Source organism: Coregonus clupeaformis, chromosome 3 (assembly GCF_020615455.1).
Source record: "Coregonus clupeaformis isolate EN_2021a chromosome 3, ASM2061545v1, whole genome shotgun sequence".
NCBI lineage: Eukaryota > Metazoa > Chordata > Actinopteri > Salmoniformes > Salmonidae > Coregonus > Coregonus clupeaformis.
In genome coordinates, this window is record NC_059194.1 from 33247894 (window position 1) to 33264033 (window position 16140).

At 42.8% G+C, this 16140-nt stretch overlaps 1 protein-coding gene across 3 annotated transcripts in view; it reads left to right on the forward strand.

Annotated features, from left to right (window-relative positions):
- The window catches only part of LOC121545427 (protein Spindly), a 45161-nt gene extending 29378 nt beyond the window's left edge, over positions 1-15783 (forward strand). Inside the window, exons 1-12 of one of the 3 annotated variants that reach the window (XM_045208288.1) lie at positions 1185-2044; positions 2648-2815; positions 3080-3256; positions 3481-3675; positions 6416-6565; positions 6680-6778; positions 11890-12000; positions 12109-12249; positions 12383-12483; positions 12669-12856; positions 12974-13256; positions 15521-15783. In XM_045208288.1, the coding sequence (XP_045064223.1) occupies positions 2648-2815; positions 3080-3256; positions 3481-3675; positions 6416-6565; positions 6680-6778; positions 11890-12000; positions 12109-12249; positions 12383-12483; positions 12669-12856; positions 12974-13256; positions 15521-15680 (1773 nt within the window). In that variant the 5' untranslated portion in view covers positions 1185-2044 and the 3' untranslated portion in view covers positions 15681-15783. Of the gene's footprint in view, positions 1-1184; positions 2045-2647; positions 2816-3079; positions 3257-3480; positions 3676-6415; positions 6566-6679; positions 6779-11889; positions 12001-12108; positions 12250-12382; positions 12484-12668; positions 12857-12973; positions 13257-15520 lie in introns of those variants that run through there. The other 2 variants (XM_045208290.1, XM_045208289.1) reach the window with 2 other exon arrangements.
- The last annotated feature ends 357 nt before the right edge of the window (positions 15784-16140 follow it).

Sequence of the window (16140 nt, forward strand, 5' to 3'; positions counted from 1 at the left end):
CTCCTGAATGGAGGGTTCTATTTATTAGCGCCATGTCAAAACCCCACAGTTCCCTCCTTCCCCCCTCTGCGTGTGGGAGGGGGTCTGGTTGAAGCTCTCCCTGCAAACCTTTTCTGACCCATTTGGATCCTCCCAGGACGGTCATGACAGTAATTAGAACAGTAAAATGTAATGTTTTGTCATACCGGTGGTATATGGTCTGATATACCACGGCTTTCAGCCAATCAGCATTCAAGGCTCGAACCAGGTTTATAATTGTAAATAAATCCCCTTTGCACATGTGCATAACTATAGTAAATTCGACAGGAGAGTTTGAGTGATGAAGGTTGGATGGAGGATCTCAATCTCTGAGCAAGAAACACTTGGAAGAACAAAAACAACTAATGATAGGCTATTTTCTGGCAATTGTGCTGTTATTATGTGGCAGATGTTAAATCTACAAACCGTTATAAATGGCCCATTTGCGAGATTGACTTCTCATTTCAATAGGCATAGGCTACAGACTAAAATCTGGGTTTATGATTGTAATTCAATTTTGCCATGGTTTGCTTAGCAAAAGGCAGGTAGTCTATAGCCCCTGAAAGGCCTACATCTCATTTCAGATAGTCTACAGTAGCCTAGTCAAGATGTAACCAAGATGTAAACTGAACGATTTAGCAGCTCTTAGTTCAAATTAACAGACTAATTTATTCAACATGAATAGCGAGGCGATTTCGAAGTAAGAAGTACTTGTGTTTCCCAATAACCTGCTGAAATAGGCTACTGAGGATGGGGCCATAATTTCAATCACTGAATTAAATATTAATAATATGTATATGAACTGAATACGCTTGTCAACAACAGCCAGTGTTTATTTTTTAGAATTTGTTTTAACTATAGCCTAATCTGACTACTGTTACCATCATTCTAATGCGTTCTAACAACTGCTCGTCAATTGCGATAGAGCTTTGATAATTTCAAATTGTATTAACTAAAAATGTCCATTAGTAATTGCAAAATAACAGAAGTCTACAACAACAATAAACTGAAGTTATAGGCTATTTATTAAATTGGTTTGCCAGCTCCAGGTAGGCTACACAAGTGGCACAAATTGATTTGCAATAACTCCAGTGATATCTTCATTTCAACATATTTATCGTATCAAATGGTAGCCTACAATGGCATATACATTAATAGGCATTAATATGCTACTTGGTGGCCACTCCGGCAGCCACCGAGACCCAAGAACTGAGCATGCATAAAGCACTTCGCTTGATACCGTTTTCTTTAAGCAAAGTCAACATTAGAATGCAGTTTAAACCAACTCTGAGCGAATTTATGTAATGCGCTCTAGCGAGCCCAAAGTCGTTTTCCAGTGCTTTGTCTCCATTATTTATTGATGTGCATATTCATATGTTTTACTGAAAAAGTGTTTGAAACAGGTGTCTCCATAATGACAATCTAAATAGCCTACCTACAACAAAAGATGTCAAGACGTGCGCGCGTGCTGCTCGCTCTCCCTCTCGCTCACCTGACTCAGCCAATATCTGTAGTGCTCTCTCAACGCACGCACACACACAGACATACACACACACTTCCGGCCCTCCCACTCACTCAGCAACAACCTGCATCACTGCCTGACACTCAGCAGCAGGTCACATTGAAATATATATTTTTTTAAGAGATATGGCATGGCGGCAGCGGTGCAACTTACAAATAGCACAAAAACCTGCAACCCGCGATCAATACATTTTCACCCGCGACATCGTTTTCAAAGTAGACCAATTTGGTTGGAAAACAGCGGACATTGCAACACTGTTTAGAGGGAAAATTGGTCACCACCCACTTGTAGAAAGGCAGACCAACAGACAGCTCACTATCTCTCGCGATATTTGGCTGGGCAGAAAAGTCTAAACGGGTGCCTTGGATGTCCCAACTCTGATGTCACCTCATTGAACAGTCATTGGGCTGCAGCAGAATTCAAATCGTCTTGTGTGCGCGGTCTAAAACGACAAAGATTTTAGGTGTGGTGGTTCGGTTCCCTTTTTGACTGCTTGTTGGCAAGGTATGCTTACTAGCTAGCTAAACATGAAAAGTAATATTACAATAGCTTGCCAGTTATCCTCTTATGGTCACATTTCCGAGGGTAACTGTCTTTGTGCAATCAACAGTTAGCTTGCAACTTACGTTATCTAGCTAGCTAGCTAGTACTATGTCATGCAAGTTTAGTAAACGTACTTTAGCTAGCTAGCTACAGGAGCTAACTCATATCAGGAGGAAAAAGCTTGCTAATGTTAGTGTTGTTTATCAGTGGTATGCAGTATTGTTCACTAGCAAAAGCAAGCATACAACGTTGCGTGTATACAATCGTTTCATCCCGTTTCGTTGTGGAACAGAAGTTAGTTACATTCTTTATCCATTGTTTTCAACTAGGTTTAGCTCAGGGTTTATTCCATCATTAGGCCAATATCTATATTTGTCAACATTATTTGTTGTGTTCATTTAATCAGATATGATAATCACAGAATAGCCCACATTCTTTACATAATTGAACAACTATCCCACCTTACCCCATATGAACCATCGCTGAAGTTAAATGGGTGTCCCACAATTTCAATAAGTGCTGCTGTTAAGTTTCTCTCTTTTTACATCACCTCAATTGTGAAAGATGTCTACTTCAGGAGAAGATGAGATCCAGCGACTACAACGCAAGTTGAAAGAAGCAGACGATGCGCTGCAGAAGGCAGGCCAATATGGCCTTCAGCTGCTGGATGGGCAGCTGGATCTGCAGAACAAACTGGAGGAGCAGCGGATAGAGATGACCAACGCTGTGGAGGTGATCATTCACACTGGCCAATGACTGACATCTCTAAAGACTGCTGTCTTCTTGACAGTTGATGAATAGGCTATGACAGTAGCAGTATAACGCATTACAAAATAAGACAACTGCTGTCCATAACAACTATTAATCATCCTTATATTTCATGTCATGAATCTTGTTACAACTGATATTACAGTAATGTTGAACAGTGTTTGGATGGGAACACAGATGGAGTGGGTTGTTGTTGGAGTTATGAATCTCCTGTGTGTCTATTCTCAGGCCCTGGAGCAGGAGAAATACTCCCTGCAGCGGGAAGTGGAGCTGAAAAGCCGTGTGCTGGACAGCCTGCGCTCCGACTACGACTCGGTCAAGAGCCAACAGAGGCTGCAGTGGGAGCAACAGGAATCCCAGCTGGAGAGGAACCACGCTATGGAGCTCAATGAGTGCAAGAAAAAGGTTGGGGAGCCATTGATGTGGTTTGGGTTACCTGTACACCATTGGCTGTATTTGGGGGAATGCTGAATCTAGACTTTTTTTGTGTGGAATTATACACACTGAAATCATCTCTACTAATGACATACTTAATCAGGAGTTGTTGCCTTTGAGGCAATACTTATTTCTTGACAATACTTTGTGTGCCCAGTCAGTGTAGTGAATGTGATGTCTGTGTTTGGCCGTAGATGGAGAGAATGAGAGCTGAACTGGATGAGGCGCAGCTCAGTGAGAAGCAGCTGAAGCATAAACTGGAGCTCCAGACAGTGACCCTGAGCAACAAGATGGAGGAGCTGCGATCGGTCACAGAGCAGACTCATGAAACCCTGTCCACCGAGATGATGGAGTTGCAGGTGGAGAGGATGGAGCTGGAGGCTGCTAAGGTGAGTACCCTACCACACTGTCTGTAAAAACTTAATCTCAGGAACCCAGAACTAAAATATTGTGTCAGATGCTCAATTAAGTTCTGGAGGTACACTACCAGTCAAAAGTTTGGACACACCTACTCATTCAAGGGTTTTTCTTTATTTTTTACAATTTTTTTTAAATTGGAGAATAATAGTGAAGACATCAAAACTATGAAATAACACATATGGAATCATGTAGTAACCAAAAAAGTTTTAAACTAATCAAAATATATTTTATATTTGAGATTCTTCAAATAGCCGACCTTTGCCTTGATGACAGCTTTGCACACTCTTGGCATTCTCTCAACCAGCTTCATGAGGTATTCACCTGGAATGCATTTAAATTAACAGGTGTGCCTTCTTAAAAGTTAATTTGTAGAATTTCTTTACCACTTAATGCGTTTGAGCCAATCAGTTGTGTTGTGACAAGGTAAGGGGTGTATACAGAAGATGGACATATTTGGTAAAAGACCAAGTCCATATTATGGCAAGAACATCTCAAATAAGCAAAGAGAAACGACAGTCCATTATTACTTTAAGACATGAAGCTCAGTCAATCCGGAACATTTCAAGAACTTTTAAAGTTTCTTCAAGTGCAGTCGCAAAAACCATCAAGCGCTATTATGAAACGGGCTCTCATGAGGACCGCCACAGGAATGGAAGACCCAGAGTTACCTCTGCTGCAGAGGTTACGTTCATTAGAGTTACTAGCCTCAGAAATTGCAGCCCAAATAAATGCTTCACAGAGTTCAAGTCACAGACATATCTCAACATCAACTGTTCAGAGGGGACTGTGTGAATCAGGCCTTCATGGTCGAATTGCTGCAAAGAAGCCACTACTAAAGGACACCAATAAGAAGAAGAGACCTGCTTGGGCCAAGAAACACGAGCAATGAACATTAGACCGGTGGAAATTTGTCCTTTGGTCTGGAGTCCAAATTTGAGATTTTTGGTTCCAACCGCCGTGTCTTTGTGAGATGCTGTGTGGGTGAACGGATGATCGCCGCATGTTTATTTCCCACCGTAAAGCATGGAGGAGGCGTTGTTATGGCGTGGGGGTGCTTTGCTGGTGACACTGTCTGATTTATTTCGAGTTCAAGGCACACTTAACCAGCATGGCTCCCACAGCATTCTGCAGCGATACGCCAGCCCATCTGGTTTGGGCTTAGTGGGACTATCATTTGTTTTTCAACACGACAATGACCCAACACACCTCCAGGCTGTATAAGGGCTATTTGACCAAGAAGGAGAGTAATGGAGTGCTGCATCAGATGACCTGGCCTGGTTTGGGATGAGTCGGACAGCATAGTGAAGGAAAAGCAGCCAACAAGTGCTCAGCGTATGTGGGAACTCCTTCAAGACTGTTGGAAAAGCATTCCAGGTGAAGCTGGTTGAGAGAATGCCAAGAGTGTGCAAAGCTGTCATCAAGGCAAAGGGTGGCTATTTGAAGAATCGCAAATATAACATATATTTTGATTTGTTTAACACTTTTTTTGGTTACTACATGATTCCATTTGTGTTATTTAATAGTTTTGATGTCTTCACTATTATTCTACAATGTAGAAAATTAGTAAAAATATAGAAAAACCTTTGAATGAGTAGGTGTGTCCAAACTTTTGACTGGTACTGTAGATGTATGAGAAGATACTACCGAGACTAGCAAAGTCTCCATCCCCCTAAACAGAAGTTTTGGGTAAGTCTATTGGCCAAATGTCCCCTCTCTTCCGAAATTTCAAAGATGCAAACTTCTGCGAAATTGTGATTTTGGCAAATGATCATTAACGAAACAATCTCTCAAGCACAAGCCCACTTGCTAATGAGTAGCCAGCTAATCTCTATAGGAGTCTTTATATTTCAAGTTTAGCCAACTTGGATCTATTTGCCAATCAACAAGGCAGGGCAGTTGAATTGTTATGAACACTGAATCAATGTTCATTGATACTCCCGTTTTAGTAGTGTCTGCTCTGTGCGCAACTTGAGCAGTTGAGAAATAAAAAGGGTATCAATAGGAAGGATAACTTCTCCTCTATTACAGTGAAATAATCTCAATGTGTTTCAGTGTCCATATGACCGATTCTGTTTGACCAAAGCTTAAATGCAAATAGCAAGTTGAAACCACTTGTCAGAGAGGAAGAAGTGATCTCATCTTTGTGTGAGTGGCAGGGGAGGGGCTTTGAGTGTGTGTGTGTAAACCGAGAGGAAGAGGCAAAGCGAGAGGTTTCACTCTCACCAAAATTATCCCAATGCATTTCTATGGGCTTATTGTGGACCTAAGTTTGTCGCCAGCCTTCCCCACTTTGGGACAACGATTCCCATTGTTAGGGCGGAGCCATGAGCATCTCATCATGATATACAGATCTCTGGTGTACATGGGAACACAACACAGAAGGAGCGAAGGAGATGAGACCAAAAAGACAACGAGAACAAGTAGACAAAAAACGCTCATATTTTATATGTAAAAAATTAAACACTTGATTCTTGCGATACAGGCATTTGGAATATTGCGCAAAAACATAAATCCTAATTAGTTCTATATAATGCCCAGCCCTACTACGATTCCATCCGACGTTACATGCATCTGTACGAGAGATTAGTAAAGGCCCATAAAGACTCGGGATAACCATAAAAATGCTTTGTTTACTTTTAACTGATTTTAAATATCAGTTAATTGCATGTGGTACAGTATAGGTAGCCATTTTAATGTTTCTCCACTCAGGCCACCTTGGAGCTGGCACTTCAGGAGGCCCAGTACAAAGAGCAGCAGCTGGAGCTGACCAACACAAACCTTCAACGGCAACTGGAGCGAGTCAGTGAGGAGAAAGAAGAGCGTGAGAGAGAAGCTGTCTCCTGCTTCAACGCCTTGGAGGTAAAGATCATAATCTTCAGCAGTTTAGGATTGTGTGTATCATGAATACATTGCACTACATTCATAGTCATTCATGCGAATGAAACTAATGTCTTTCCTTTTTGCCTGCTTTAGAAAGCCAGAGAGGCCAACCAAGATCTCCAGATTCAGCTGGATCAGTTATTGCAACAGGCACAAGATCCCAACAGCAAGGGAAATTCTTTATTTGGAGAGGTAGGTACTACATTGCCATCTGTCTCCGTAGCATCTTTGAATGTATTTCAAGTTTCAAAGTTTTCGCCACGTGCACAGGATACAACGGGTGTAAAACAGTACAGTGAAATTCTTACCTTGAGAACTATTTCCCAACAATACAGTAATAATAATATAGATAATAATAAAAAATAAAGTAAAAAATAAAATTACGAATAAAAACCTCACAAGGACTACGGTGAGAGTTAAAGAAAATGAGAATGCAAGTATATATACAGTAGGTCAGTGTCAGTACCTTTTTAATGTGCTGGAGAGGTTGAGGTGGGTTTATACATAAAAAGTGACTGGTAGTAGGATTTACATGTAAACGATTTGTAAGTCGCTTTGTATAAGAGCGTCTGCTAAATGTAAACAGGGATGGAAAAGTGACTGGTTGCAGGAATATATAAATAATTATGGTTACAGTATATACTAGTGGTAATATATATATATATATATATATATATATATATATATATCAGTGGGGAGAACAAGTATTTGATACACTGCCAATTTTGCAGGTTTTCCTACTTACAAAGCATGTAGAGGTCTGTAATTTTTATCATAGGTACACTTCAACTGTGAGAGACAGAATCTAAAACAAAAATCCAGAAAATCACATTGTATGATTTTTAAGTAATTAATTTGCATTTTATTGCATGACATAAGTATTTGATACATCAGAAAAGCAGAACTTAATATTTGGTACAGAAACCGTTGTTTGCAATTACAGAGATCATACGTTTCCTGTAGGTCTTGTCCAGGTTTGCACACACTGCAGCAGGGATTTTGGCCCATTCCTCCATACAGACCTTCTCCAGATCCTTCAGGTTTCGGGGCTGACGCTGGGCGATACAGACTTTCAGCTCCCTCCAAAGATTTTCTATTGGGTTCAGGTCTGGAGACTGGCTAGGCCACTCCAGGACCTTGATGCTTCTTACGGAGCCACTCCTTAGTTGCCCTGGCTGTGTGTTTCGGGACGTTGTCATGCTGGAAGACCCAGCCACGACCCATCTTCAATGCTCTTACTGAGGGAAGGAGGTTGTTGGCCAAGATCTCGCGATACATGGCCCCATCCATCCTCCCCTCAATACGGTGCAGTCGTCCTGTCCCCTTTTCAGAAAAGCATCTCCAAAGAATGATGTTTCCACCTCCATGCTTCACGGTTGGGATGGTGTTCTTGGGGTTGTACTCATCCTTCTTCTTCCTCCAAACACGGCGAGTGGAGTTTAGACCAAAAAGCTATATTTATGTCTCATCAGACCACATGACCTTCTCCCATTCCTCCTCTGGATCATCCAGATGGTCATTGGCAAACTTCAGATGGGCCTGGACATGCGCTGGCTTGAGCAGGGGGACCTTGCGTGCGCTGCATGATTTTAATCCATGACGGCGTAGTGTGTTACTAATGGTTTTCTTTGAGACTGTGGTCCCAGCTCTCTTCAGGTCATTGCTTAGGTCCTGCCGTGTAGTTCTGGGCTGATCCCTCACCTTCCTCATGATCATTGATCCCCCACGAGGTGAGATCTTGCATGGAGCCCCAGACCGAGGGTGGTTGACCGTCATCTTGAACTTCCATTTTCTAATAATTGCGTCAACAGTTGTTGCCTTCTCACCAAGCTGCTTGCCTATTGTCCTGTAGCCCATCCCAGCCTTGTGCAGGTCTAAAATGTTATCCCTGATGTCCTTACACAGCTCTCTGGTCTTGGCCATTGTGGAGAGGTTGGAGTCTGTTTTATTGAGAGTGGACAGGTGTCTTTTATACAGGTAATGAGTTCAAACAGGTGCAGTTAATACAGGTAATGGGTGGAGAACAGGAGGGCTTCTTAAAGAAAAACTAACAGGTCTGTGAGAGCCGGAATTCTTACTGGTTGGTAGGTGATCAAATACTTATGTCATGCAATACAATGCAAATTAATTACTTAAAAATCATACAATGTGATTTTCTGGATTTTTGTTTTAGATTCCGTCTCTCACAGTTGGTGTACCTATGATAAAAATTACAGACCTCTACATGCTTTGTAAGTAGGAAAACCTGCAAAATCGGCAGTGTATCAAATACTTGTTCTCCCCACTGTATATGTGTAAACAGGAATACAATACAACAGGTGTAGACCTTGCAGTGAAATGCTTACTTACAAGGCCATAACCAAGTTTAAGAAAGAACACCCAAAAAAAATCACACAAATAAAAGTAACAAAGCATTATTAAGCAGTAAAAATAACAATAGCTAGGCTATATACAATGTGCGGGGGCACCGGTTAGTCAAGGTAATTTGGGTAATATGTAGGTAGAGTTATTAAAGTGACTATGCATAGATAATAAACAGAGAGTAGCAGCAGCGTGAGGGGGGGACAATGCAAATAGTCTGGGTAGCCATTTGATTAGATTTTCAGGAGTCTTATGGCTTGGGGGTAGAAGCTGTTTAGAAGCCTCTTGGACCTAGACTTGGTGCTCCGGTACCGCTTGCTGTGCGGTAGCAGAGAGAACAGTCTATGACTAGGGTGGCTGGAGTCTTTGACCATTTTTTGGGCCGTACGCACTACCCTCTGTAGTGCCTTGCGGTCGGAGGCCGAGCAGTTGCCATACCAGGCAGTAATGCAACCAGTCAGGATGCTCTCGATGGTGCAGCTGTAGAACCTTTTGAGGATCTGAGGACCCATGCCAAATATTTTCAGTCTCCTTAGGGGGAATAGATTTTGTCGTGCCCTCTTTACGACTGTCTTGGTGTGCTTGGACCATGTAGACACCAAGGAACTTGAAGCTCTCAACCTGCTCCACTACAGCCACGTCGATGAGAATGGGGTTGTGCTCGGTCCTCTTCTTTTTCCTGTAGTCCACAATCATCTCCTTTGTCTTGATCACGTTGAGGGAGAGGTTGTTGTCCTGGCACCACACGGCCAGGTCTCTGACCACCTCCCTATAGGCTGTCTCGTCGGTGTTCAGGCCTACCACTGTTGTGTCATCGACAAACCTAATGATGGTGTTGGGGTCGTGCCTGGCTATGCAGTCATGAGTGAACAGGGAGTACAGGAGGGGACTGAGCACGCACCCCTGAGGGGCCCCCGTTGAGGATCAGCGTGGCGGATGTGTTGTTACCTACCCTTACCACCTGGGGGCGGCCCGTCAGGAACTCAAGGATCCAGTTGCAGAGGGAGGTGTTTGGTCCCAGGGTCCATAGCTTAGTGATGAGTGTTGAGGGCACTATGATGTTGAACGCTGAGCTGTAGTCAATTAATAGCATTCTCACATAGGTGTTCCTTTTGTCCAGGTGGGAAAGGGCAGTGTGGAGTGCAGTAGAGATTGCATCATCTGTGGATCTGTTGGGGCGGTATGCAAATTGGAGTTATTGATGAAGCCAGTGACTGTTGTGGTGTACTCAATGCCATCGGAAGAATCCCAGAACATATTCCAGTCTGTGCTAGCAAAACAGTCCTGTAGCTTAGCATCTGCTTCATCTGACCACTTTGTTAATTGACCGAGTCACTGGTGCATCCTGCTTTAGTTTTTGCTTGTAAACAGGAATCAGGAGGATATAATTATGGTCAGATTTGCCAAATGGAGGGCGAGGGAGAGCTTTGTACGCTTCTCTGTGTGTGGAGTAAAGGTGGTCTAGAGTTTTTTTTTTCTCCCCCTCTGGTTGCACATTTAACATGCTAGTAGAAATGAGGGAAAACAGATTTAAGTTTCCCTGCATTAAAATCCCTGGCCACGAGGAGCGTGTTTGCTAATGGCCGTATACAGTTCATTGAGTGCGGTCTTAATGCCAGTATCTGTTTGTGGTGGTAAATAGAAAGCTACGAAGAATATAGATAAACTCTCTTGGTAGATAGTGTGGTCTACAGTTTATCATGAGGTACTCTACCTCAGGCGAGCAAAACCTCGAGACTTCCTTAGATATCGTGCACCAGCTGTTGTTTACAAATATACATAGACCGCCACCCCTTGACTTACCAGAGGCTGCTGTTCTATCCTGCCGATACAGTGTATAACCCGCCAGCTGTATGTTATTCATGTCTTCGTTCAGCCACGACTCAGTGAAACATAAGATATTACCGTTTTTTTATGTCCCGTTGGTAGGATATACGTGCTTGTAGTTTGTCCACTTTATTATCAAGCGATTGTAAGTTGGCCAATAGTATCGATGGCAAAGGCAGATTAGCCACTCATCACCGGCTCCTTACCAAGCACCCCGATCTCCTTCCGCGATATCTCCTTTTCTTTCTACTGCGAATGACGGGGATGAGGGCCCTGTCGGGTGTCTGGAGCAAATCCCTCTCGTCCGACTCATTAAATAATAATTATTTGTCCAGTTCAAGGTGATTAATCACTGTTCTCATGTCCAGAAGTTCTTTTTGGTCGTCATAAGAGACGATAGCAGTAACATTATGTACAAAATAAGTAACAAACAATGCGGGAAAAAACACACAAAATAGCACGGTTGGTTAAGAGTCAATAATCAATGGACATCAGCGTAATGGAGTAATACATCTAATCAATAATCATTTTAGCAGCAGTGTAGGTTGTCTGAGTGGGTAGAGACCTGTGGATAGTCTGAGAGGGAGAGTAGTAGTTGTTAGCCATTTAACAGTCTTATGGCCAGAGGATAGAAGCTTTTTAGGAGTCTGTTTGTCTGAGCCTTGATGCACCGGTACCGCCTGCCGATACTGAGAACAGTCCACGTTCGGGCCATTCTCAGACACCGCCTGGCATGTACATCCTGGATGGCTGAGCTCACCTCCAGTGATGCGCTGGGCCATCCGCAACACCCTCTGTAGGGCTTTCCGGTTGCGAACAGTGCAGTTGCCATACCAAACGGTGATACAACCAGTCAGGATGCTGTCAATGGTGCAGCTGTAAAAGTTCCTGAGGATCTGAGGGGCCATGCCAAATCGTTTCAGCCTCCCGAGGGAGAAGAGGCGTTGCCGTGCCTTCTTCACAACTGTTCTGTTGTCAGAGGACCACGTTAAGTCCTCAGTGATGTGGACACCGAGGAGCTTGAAGCTCTTGGCCCTCTCCACTGTGGCCCTGTGGATGGAGGTGTGCACCCTCATCCCCATTCTGTGTTAAAGAGCCTCTTGATTTATTTTTAGCTTGAGGACAAACGAGCAGAGATGGAGAGACAACTGATCAGTATGAAAGTACAGCACCAATCCCTTCAGAAGCAGCATGCCTTCTCCAAACAACAGCTCCATCGTATGAAGGTACGATAAAATAAAATAAAGTCCTTGTATGTTTTTACTGAATCACCTAATTTCAATGTGAGACTTGGGATTCATTCATGTGCGTTTCCCTCTTGCTTGATCCTCCAGGTTCAGATAGCAACACTCATGCAACTGCAAGGCTCTAGGGCAGACCCTGCCCAGCTGGAGCGCCTGCAGTCCATGCTCTCAGAGAAGAACAGTGAGATACAAGCCCTCATGATCAAACTACAGCGCCTGGAGAAAGTGGAGGTAAAGTCCTCTTGTTTGTCGTCATTTCAACTAAAATCCAAAACACTACAACATGTTATAGGGCAACAGATTCACACAGTATGAACTGAATGTTGTGCAGTTGTCTCAATTGTTGGTTACTGTGTCTATGCAGATGACATTGAAGGCACAGCCCTCTGCAGCCCCAGTGGAAACAGACGGTGGTGATGGGACCTACTACACTGACCTTCTGAAAATGCAACTTTCAAACTCTGCGTGAGTTATTGCTTGATTTAGGGCACAGTTAGTATTTACATCCTGGGTGGGTGATGACCTTCAGTTTGCCCATAAGCATTCCACATTTAAAGTTTGGCTTACAAATGTTGAGATTAACCAAATTGGATCTGTCGTACCTGCATCAGTGTTTTGATTCGTGTGTGTGTGTGTGTGTGTGTGTGTAGGAAGGATGCAGAGCGACTGGGGGATGAGTTGTCCATGCAAAGAATGAAGTCACTCTCTGAGAGCCAGAGAGCACTGGAGCTGGAGAGGAAGCTGTTCAGTGCAGAGAGGGCCCACAAACAGAGCCAGAGTGACAACATCAAGCTGCAAGTCAAAGTGGAAGAGCTCAGGTTGAAATATGAGCCCAATGGTAAATTAGCCTATATAGTGACATTCACTTGAACACAGTTGCAGTGATAATTTACATATTTAAAAAAAGGTGACATTAGGTAAGAGGGATTAAATCAATGTTATGTTGTGTCTTTAGAGGTGAATAAAAAGCTTATTCAGAAGCGCAAGCGCGAGAAGCTCCCTGTAGACATTCCTAGCGACATCCCAGAGGTGAAGAAAGAGGACCCCATGGTGCTGGAGCTCCCCAAGCACATGAAAGAGGAAATGGAAGCAGAGGAACACCCTTTTACAGAGGAGAGGCTCACCGTTACCCCTCTGCAGCCCCCCAACAACCCGAAGCCTAACTCTGCCTTGCCCCAAGACAGCAAGAGTGTGCGTATCTGCGAGGAGCCCCCAATCATTATCCCCAACCCCCCCAGGTCAGTTTCCCCATGGTCCTGCAGACTCCTGTCTCTCCTTTCCACTGTGTCAACTTCGGTTTCTTGGTCGTCTTCCTCTTCCTGGGCTTTATTCGGGCTCTCACCACTAGTCCACCATTGCTTACCATTCCCCTGCCTTTTAGGAGGGCTGTCACAGGGAAGTCTTAATTGATTTGCACTGTTTTGCCTTTGACTTCCTATCTGTTTATAAGTATTATACTTTCTGGGACATTTTTCCTACGAAGCTGACTGCCTGGATCAAGGCTAGAATTGCTATTAGGTGAACACAGTTGTAACTTACTGTATATGCTGTACCATGAGTCAGTGTGTTACTTGATCTTCCTTTGCATGTATTTGATGCATGTAATTTAGGTACTAAGTACTAACAATGGTTTACAGTCTGCTGCCAGTAGGAACAGTTTCAACTACGTTAATCCTTGTCTCTGCACTTTTTGAACTTAATAAAACATGTAGAATTAAACGGTTTACCTTCAATCTAAACAGGTTGATTGAATGGTGTACCACGTAGGTCTAGCCCATTTCTTTGTAAATGAATCCTTTACAGTGGGGAAAAAAGTATTTAGTCAGCCACCAATTGTGCAAGTTCTCCCACTTAAAAATATGAGAGAGGCCTGTAATTTCCATCATAGGTACACATCAACTATGACAGACAAATTGAGAAAGAAAAAATCCAGAAAATCACATTGTAGGATTTTTTATGAATTTATTTGCAAATTATGGTGGAAAATAAGTATTTGGTCACCTACAAACAAGCAAGATTTCTGGCTCTCACAGACCTGTAACTTCTTCTTTAAGAGGCTCTTCTCTCCTCCACTCGTTACCTGTATTAATGGCACATGTTTGAACTTGTTATCAGTATAAAAGACACCTGTCCACAACCTCAAACAGTCACACTCCAAACTCCAATATGGCCAAGACAAAAGAGCTGTCAAAGGACACCAGAAACAAAATTGTAGACCTGCACCAGGCTGGGAAGACTGAATCTGCAATAGGTAAGCAGCTTGGTTTGAAGAAATCAACTGTGGGAGCAATTATTAGGAAATGGAAGACATACAAGACCACTGATAATCTCCCTCGATCTGGGGCTCCACGCAAGATCTCACCCCGTGGGGTCAAAATGATCACAAGAACGGTGAGCAAAAATCCCAGAACCACACGGGGGGACCTAGTGAATGACCTGCAGAGAGCTGGGACCAAAGTAACAAAGCCTACCATCAGTAACACACTACGCCACCAGGGACTCAAATCCTGCAGTGCCAGACGTGTCCCCCTGCTTAAGCCAGTACATGTCCAGGCCCGTCTGAAGTTTGCTAGAGTGCATTTGGATGATCCAGAAGAGGATTGGGAGAATGTCATATTGTCAGATGAAACCAAAATAGAACGTTTTGGTAAAAACTCAACTCGTCGTGTTTGGAGGACAAAGAATTCTGAGTTGCATCCAAAGAACACCATACCTACTGTGAAGCATGGGGGTGGAAACATCATGCTTTGGGGCTGTTTTTCTGCAAAGGGACCAGGACGACTGATCCGTGTAAAGGAAAGAATGAATGGGGCCATGTATCGTGAGATTTTGAGTGAAAACCTCCTTCCATCAGCAAGGGCATTGAAGATGAAACGTGGCTGGGTCTTTCAGCATGACAATGATCCCAAACACACCGCCCGGGCAACGAAGGAGTGGCTTCGTAAGAAGCATTTCAAGGTCCTGGAGTGGCCTAGCCAGTCTCCAGATCTCAACCCCATAGAAAATCTTTGGAGGGAGTTGAAAGTCTGTGTTGCCCAGCGACAGCCCCAAAACATCACTGCTCTAGAGGAGATCTGCATGGAGGAATAGGCCAAAATACCAGCAACAGTGTGTGAAAACCTTGTGAAGACTTACAGAAAACGTTTGACCTGTGTCATTTCCAACAAAGGGTATATAACAAAGTATTGAGAAACTTTTGTTATTGACCAAATACTTATTTTCCACCATAATTTGCAAATAAATTCATAAAAAATCCTACAATATGATTTTCAGATTTTTTTTTTCTCATTTTGTCTGTCATAGTTGACGTGTACCTATGATGAAAATTACAGGCCTCTCTCATCTTTTAAGTGGGAGAACTTGCACAATTGGTGGCTGACTAAATACTTTTTTTCCCCACTGTATATTTTACTAGAAATGATGACGACAGGGTTGTAAACCTCATCTGTATGGCTTTGGATTTGACAACACCTTTATACAAATGGAATGGTTTGCCTTTTAGGTCTCCCTCTGCTGACTGTAAAATAATGACTGAGGAGCTGGAGATTAAGAAGGAAGGTGAAGAAGAGAACAGAAGAGATGAAAAGAAAAGGCTAAAATCTCAAGAAGTCATCCATGTTACCTCGCAGAAAACACTGGAAAACCAGTGTGCTCAGCAGTAGACTATGAAGTCTACACTTTATATTCCTTTAATAAAATACTAACATTAGAGTATATATTTTAAAATGTTGTCAATACATTAATAAAATGAAGGCAAAATATGGATTTCAGTCTCTGATAAATTATTTTATATTTTAATAGTGTTTAAATTACACATTTGGTCAGTAGATATGCCTTATAACTCCCTATCTAATATAAAAGCACATTCAATTGGCATTTGGGAGTCTTTTTGAATTGTATCAAATTAGTCTGCTGTTTTGTTGTTTAGAATATTAGCCCATGGGCCAGAGTGCCAAATTCCACATTGGTCCACTCTGGGGTGGCGAAGTCTAATGATTTTCTATAAGGTCCATGTCTGTGGGTTATATTTTGGTATGATAACCGCTTATCAGAGGTAGCTAAATGTGGTTATTAATGGTATGATGGTATGAAATGTTATAAGATGGCAATCTTCTCAAAACA